The sequence below is a fragment of the Arachis ipaensis genome, chromosome B5 (assembly GCF_059453495.1).
Source record: "Arachis ipaensis isolate K30076 ecotype BB chromosome B5, ASM5945349v1, whole genome shotgun sequence".
NCBI lineage: Eukaryota > Viridiplantae > Streptophyta > Magnoliopsida > Fabales > Fabaceae > Arachis > Arachis ipaensis.
Window position 1 is genome coordinate 158,945,332 of NC_142440.1, and position 7,723 is coordinate 158,953,054.

The window sequence follows — 7,723 nt, forward strand, 5'->3', positions numbered from 1 at the left end:
TTAATTTAGATTTAGTTGGATTTTATTTTTTTGCAAACTGTATAGACCGAATTAGATTTTAGATTTATTTCTCAAAATCAATTTAATCCAATCTAAACTACACAATATGTTATATTATTATTATTATTTATTATTATATTTATAATTTTATTTATAATATATTTAATTTTATTATATATTTTTATATTATTCATATATTATTATTATTATTATTTAATAAATATTTTATATTTAAAATAAAATTTATCTATTTATTTTAACTAATCTGTAATTTTATTTATATTATTAATATTTTAAGATATTATTAAGACATATTATGTTATTGTTAGTTATTTAAAATTTAATGTTAAGACTTGTTATATACATTTAATTTTTTTAATTTACAAAATCGCAAATCCAATCTTATCCAATTCAAACCACTTGAAATTAGATCGGATAAACAAAACAATAATTCAATCCAAACCAATTCAATGGAACATGCAAAACCTTATGCATAAGGTTGACTTCCATGCCAAAGTTGTTTCAAGCAGTAATTTAACACTTATGACGCTGTAACCTTACGTATTTGGATCCTCTAAAGTTTGAATTTTAATTTAAAGAATAAAGTGTGATCTCTCACCATTTATTTCATAGGTGGGACGAAGAATAAATAGAAAAGAGAAACCATTCAAGGATAGAAGACCACACTTTACTCTCTAAACTCTAAAGTAAAATTCAAACTTTAGAGGATCCAAATCCGTAACTTTTTTAGTACATTTAACTATTTAAGCTTAGCGGATGTATAAACATACATCCATACATATATATAAATGAACTTCCTTAGTTGAGTAGAAATTAGTGGAATGCAACCAAGATGTTATAAAACTAAATTTGGGAGGGAAAAAAAAAAGGCACACCATGGCGCAACATATTATTTAGTTTAGAACATCTAAGAAAATTAAACCAAGTTAATTATCACAGAAAAATTAGTGACAATTAAGGAATCTATTCGGCCAATAATTCACATTTTGTCACCCTACATAATGAAAGACTAGCTACTACTTCTACCTTATGAAGCCACAATCACTTAACTAATCAAAATTATGGACTGGAGACAAAGAATGACAGATAATAAGTGAGGTCATGTTGAAGAGCATTCTACTCTTACCATCTCAGCCTCAGAGAAACTCAGGAACATAAACTAATATAATGAATTGTAGGTATAGCATGTTGCTAAGATGGAGGCTATGGAAATGAAGAGTGAAGGAAGCAGTGTGACATTAAGGAGATTACTCTGACCCAAGTAACCGGCCAGGGTGATGGTTGCGTCCGCTATAACTCTTGCAATTGTTCCAGCCTCGGTCGACAAGAGCCCTCCATTGTAGGTTCCACGAGAAAGCCTCGAGGACATAACTCGCGAAAGCAGTGACAAGTTGACACCTGAACAAATGATAGTAAGATGATTATGTTATTATTAGGAAAAACAAAAACTAAAAACAATTTACATCAGCTTAAATCAAGCATCAAGCATCCTTTAATACTAAATTATACCAATACATTAAGATAATATTACTCCCTCCATCCAATAATTGTTGGATTGAGAAAATTGGTGCATCCGAAATGTAAATGTTTCTTGATACAAATTATGTCTATATACAAGAAATTATTTGACATATTCCATGTGCAGCATACATAACAAAAATGCTATTCGTACACCAAAATCAGCCACCAATGTATTTGTGTATAAATACATGTGTGGTTTAATTTATTTTCAATGTGTATTTGTATTCCGACATGTATTTTATACTGGAAGCTAATTTTGGTATACACGTAGTATAGTCGATAGCCTAGTACACAAGCATCCCACATCAGCATAGGGTCAGGAGAAATATAATTTTGTCGACTTTCGACAATCATAAATAGTGCAGCAAAATATCAGATCTTATTATCTTACCTTCAAGTACTTCTGCAGAAACAAACAAAAGGAGGCCAGAACATATGTATTGTGGCACGGAGTATGGAATAATCAAATGGAAGCTAAGGAGTACACCAATGCAAACCATAATTTCCGATACCAACAGAATTTGCCTGAAACAGATGAATAAAATTCGAATCTGATCACTTAGATGCAAGAGGAGAATTTTGAACAATATCATGGTTCTGAATGATCCACAAAAGATGGAGTAAGTGAGGATCTCAATCTAATATATAAAATGGTTTCAATTTCCTTCACTTCTTCTTCAACATGAAGAAGAAATATGTGTTACTATCAACTTACATGCATCTTTCTTAATCCAACTAGAGCATAAATTATCAATACCTGTCCTCAAACATGTTGCTTATATAGCTTCCAACAACAATGTTTACAGGAAGAACAGTCAATCCGAGGCATGCGAGAAAAAGTGCAACTCTGCTTGTTGACCAGTTAAAGTAGTATGTTGTGATGACACTAGATTCCGATAGTAAAATCTCCATTACGTATTTGAGCATAAAATATATCAATAACTGAACCTGAAAATGTTAAACAAATTCGGTAGGTAAAATATCTGATATTCCAATATTTTATCTGAATGATCATTTGCCATTGGAATTTATTACCAAAAAAAAAAAAAACAGGAGAAATTGCACATTGAATGAAATAAGCAAGGACATAACATAATCAGTTCAGAGTATTCAGGTGAATGAATTAGTTTTTTCCATCTTAACATTCACAATGAACTGAAACTTCTACATGTAATGAAATCCTCAGCAGCTAATAGAAATTCATACTATTTGGGAGACAGTTAGTTGTGAACAAACCTTCACAGATGGCGTGAGCAGTCTGTATGCAGACCGAATTGAAGTTGCTGGTAGCCGAGATTCTTCTGAAGCTTCTTCACTATCATCATAATCTTGATCGGCTTCTTCATCTCCCTTATCATCCGAAGTAATCAGCAATGGCTGTTTTAGGCCTTGTTCAAGTGCATTGTTCACTTCTACATGAGAAAAGCATGTCATGTTATATTAACATGTTGAGGCTCAACAAAATAAGGGGGAAGAAAATCCATATTTGCAAAGAAAAATGAGTGAGCCTACTATCACTCATTCTGAACAAGTAGCAACAAATTGATGCAGTATAAGTTCAGTTAGTACCATCATTTGATTGATGATTATTCACGTGATTCTCATTCTCTACGGGTTCATGAGAAGGTTCCTTGAAAGTGATCCACAACCATATAAGATATATCAGCCAAGCAACACCCATAACCCAACCGGGCAACGTATTTTGATTAAATGTAAGCTTGTAAATCTTAAAATCTGTCTGCAATATGCCAGCTAATGCAGGACCACAAGCCATGCCAAGAGCGCTGGCACTAACGAAAGCAGCTGATGCTTGCATCCGGATTTTGAGAGGCACGCAGTCACTAATATAACGCCTATTAACGGCTCTGGCAGAACCCAATCTGTAATTATAACCAAGTGTTTATCAGCAAGAAAAGCCTTTATGTTGCTACTACCTCATAATATTCCTAAATAAGATGGTAAACACAATATGTACTAATCAACTCAAGCACACAACATTATTTGCAAGTACCATCAAAATCATGGCATGCGAAAATTCAGGAATAGACTACTTACCCACAGAACACACGACCAATCAAGAGAATCCATAACGAACGAGCATCGTATGCCAATGCATACAGGATATTTCCAAGAAAGAGAGTTATGCTACTGAAGACAAGAGGTCTGAAGTATGATCTATTTGACCACGCACTAAAATATACCGAAGAGAACACCTGAGCAACAGCCATCGCCCCAATTACAATACCACAAACTGTTGGTGCAGCCCCAAGGCTCATAGAGTAGTCATCTGCTGTAGGGACAATAATATATGTATTGACCATATACAAAAATGTGTTTGCCAAGTTCAGGATAAGAGACATGAAATGGTATCTTTCATCATCAACATGTTCCTCCGTAGGGGTTGGCAGCTCTTCTTGCATAATCAGAGCATGTTGCCCCAAAAAGTTAAGGAAGTTTGTTGAGTTAGTTAACCTGTCAACCGCTGCTTTTATTGAATCAATGACAGGATCCTGCATGAAAGACAAAGTAAATATGATAATCAACAACCTTATGATGCTCCAAAGCCAGCTAAAACAAAGTAAGTGTTTGGTGCAAATTAAAATGTGGAACCTGGAGAGGAAGGGTAGGTTGATCATAAATTGATAAATAGCTCCCTTGACGGTTCTGAAGTTCATGAAGATTGCGAGATAAGGCTCCCACAACAGCTCCTATTCCCTACAAATTTCAAATGCATCAGTCAATGGCCATTCACAAAGTTCTGTATTTATTTATGTGACAGTCCAAGTGAAGACTCGTTTCGAATTAAACATATTACCACATGCTTGAACACTTGTTGCAGCTGAGAGTAAGGATGATTCGCACGAGTTTTAACATAGTAATCAGTGAATCTATAGCCAAAACGTTTGTCAAACTTCTTCAATATCTTGCGCAAACCAATAGCATTCATCTCAACAAAGAAAAGAAGCTTTAATAGGTCTTGTCCCACTTCTCTATAAGCTTCTCGCAGTTCAGACATTTTGTGTATTTCAGGTTCCTGCAGAAGAGCATCATGCTGCTCTCCAAGCTTCGATATCCTGCTTGCCAAAATCCCTTGTTGCTCCAAAAGGAAAAGGACAATCTTCTCAATCTGATTTGTAACATTTAGAGAGTGATTGAAACCAATGTTAACACACAACCAGAATCATCACATTCTACTCGAACAATCACATTCGCAACTAGAATGGTTTAATTACTCTTTCAGTCCCTATAGTTTTACTGAATTTTCAATTAGGTCCCTATACTTTTTTTTTCTTTTCGATTGAGTCCCTATATCATATCAAATTTTGTAATTAAATCCCTACCGTGATAAAAACGCTGGAATTAACGGAATATTTCATTAAGCAAAACGAATATGCTTAACACTTGACTAAATATTCTATATGGTTTAACAGAATATTCCGTTAATTTAAACATTTTTGTCACGGTAGGGACTTAATTACAAAATCTGATATGGTACAGGGACCTAATTGAAAATTCGATGAAACTATAGGGATCAACAGAGTAATTAAACTAACTAGAATCTAGTTTACCATTGGCAGTAATGCAAATGAAAACAACAGAAACCTGATTATCTAGCATTCGGGAGAAATCCTTGAGCACATGGCGGCGATCTTGTGTTCCGAGTTGAATTTGCTGAGCATATTGCCTTACTCGCTTCTTCATGAGTTTGTAGTTTATATAATATCTGCAACAAGATTATCAAACTTATGAACCCAAAGTATCATTATAGAGCAGAACAGATATATCCAAGTTGAAAATTTTCAACCCTCAAGACATAGGCAGAGACATACATACCCCTGCCATTCTTGAATTTGTCTGTCTTTCAACTTCTTTCCAAAGGCAACCATCTTTCTCTGCAACAGAAGACATTGTATTCAATGAGAGTGAAACTTACAATATTTATAAGTGTCTAGCTTGGTTCATCCAACACTATACAAATTGCAACAAGACCAACCACAACGATATATTTACCTTCGAGATTAAACCGTAAATATCGATAATTCAATAGAATGTAACTAATCGGAATCGATTTTGGACAACCTAATACAATTATAAAGCTCTCAAAGGTATGTGTGTTTTAACTATCAACCACTTGCAAAAGCCAAAGTTCCCAGAACATGTTTGCATCCAACTCCAATAATTAAAAATAAAAATAAAAAAGCCTTTTTTTTTTCCCAACATCCAAAACCTGCACAACAACTTTGATATTCAATATTCATGCCTAAACAAAACGCTACTTTCGTGAATGTTTAACAAACATACCAAAAAATTCAAACAGAACCCATTTCAAAATTTTAAAACTTGAAATTGAATCTAACAAAGATTTCAGCTGGTTCTAGTTCAGGAACAGAAAAATGGTTTTTTATCAATCACTTTGATATGAACAGAAGAAATTAAGGCGCAGCAGGCAAGTGAATTTAAGAATGATAATGCTCTCAAAGTTTTTTTTTTTTTAAATCTCTCTTCAGAATCAACTTGAATTAAGTAAACAAGTATTAAATTAAGTATTAACCACTTGCAAAAGCCAAAGTTCAATAGAATGAAATGCCACAACATGTTTGAATCCAACTACCGTAATAACAAATTTAAAATTAAAAAAAAAAATATATTTTTTTCTCCAACGTCCAAAGTATGAATTCAATATTCATGCCTAAACAAAATGCTACTATGGGTGAATGTTTAAATACCAAAAACCACAGTATAATGATTCAAGCAGAACCCATGTCAAAATTTTAAAACTTCGGAATTGAATCTAACAAACATACCGAAGTTTCAGCTGTTTCTAGCTCGGGAACAGAAAAGAGTGGTCTTTTTTGTTTTCTCTGCTTTGTTTCCAGAGAATTCTCAACAACCAAACAGAAGAGAGCAAATGTAACGAGCCCAATCAGTTTGACATGAACATAAGAAATTAATGCGCTTCGACAATTTATGTACGTCTAATCATTCAGGAGAAGCAGCAAAAGAAGAAAAGGAAGGAAAAAAAGAGGAAAAATGATTGAGAGAGAGGAGAAGAAAATATGAAAAGAAAGAAGATTCTGTGAAACACTAAAAAGATGGAAAATTTTATAAAAAAGGAAAGGAAGAAGGTGGTTTTATGTGTTGGCAATGTAGCCGCCATGTTATGTTTTGTCTTTTACGATGTGAAGCTGTGAACACATCACATGTAAGTCTATTCTTTAAGCCTTTCAAATCTTCAGTTCTTTGCTTGCCACTCATTTAGCTTCTTTGTTAATTCTAATTATCCATTCAAAACTAAGTATTAGTTAGTCTTAACTCTATCTTAACAGTTAATCCAATAATCTCGAAGAAAAAGAAGATATTTATCTCTCTAGATTAGATTGTTTCTGTTATAACTTTATTCTCTAAATATTTAAAATATATAGTATAACAAAAATATGTTTTTCTATTTTTCTTAAAAAATAATTTTTCATTAAAAAATAATTAGGGTTTGAAAAGAAAGTTAAACAATTTAATTTTTAAATATTATTTGATCATTTTAAAAAGTTTAATTTCTATTAATTATTTTATCTTAGAACATTAAAAACATATTTTTTAAGAGAAAAAATATTTTAAATCAATTAAATACAGACCACTCTCATCTTATATGTACTTGGCTTTATAGAATTATCTTTTTATTTATTTATTTTTCGATAAATTAGATACAATCCAAAATAATAAATAAATTATTTTTAAAACATATATGAAAATACATATAATATAATTTTTTTAGTAAAATTAAGTACACACATTTAAAATAATAAATAACAAATCAAATATTTTGTAAATACATCCAAAATTATCAAAAATTATAAAAAAATAGATCCTATCGAACGTAAAGATTACTATGTTTATTTAGCTATGATAGTTTCAAAATTATTCTTACAATAATGAAGCTTTCTCTCTCAAATACAAGCAAAAAAATAGATTTAAAAAGATAGAATATTTTACCACAAGAGGCCAGAAAGCGTTATTTATAATTTTTTATTAGTATTTTTTGAAAAAAAAAGTGATTTAATTTATGATATAATTTTTTTAATTATATTCAAGACACATCTAAAATAATAAATAATAAATAAAATATTTTTAAATTTAAAAATATATATAATATAAATTTTTTTAGTAAAATTAAGTAAACATATCT

At 31.6% G+C, this 7,723-nt stretch overlaps 1 protein-coding gene across 1 annotated transcript; it reads right to left on the reverse strand.

Moving 5' to 3' along the window:
• Window positions 1-869: 869 nt before the first annotated feature.
• LOC107644903 (SPX domain-containing membrane protein At4g22990) lies at window positions 870-6,792 on the reverse strand. The gene is made up of 11 exons (XM_016348858.3): window positions 6,348-6,792; window positions 5,377-5,435; window positions 5,146-5,266; window positions 4,358-4,669; window positions 4,153-4,257; window positions 3,598-4,052; window positions 3,112-3,422; window positions 2,779-2,954; window positions 2,300-2,490; window positions 1,934-2,067; window positions 870-1,419 (listed from the first exon to the last, which is right to left on the reverse strand). Exons 2-11 carry the CDS (start codon window positions 5,427-5,429, stop codon window positions 1,181-1,183), a joined length of 2,097 nt encoding a protein of 698 aa, XP_016204344.1. The 5' UTR covers window positions 5,430-5,435; window positions 6,348-6,792; the 3' UTR covers window positions 870-1,180.
• Window positions 6,793-7,723: the final 931 nt, after the last annotated feature.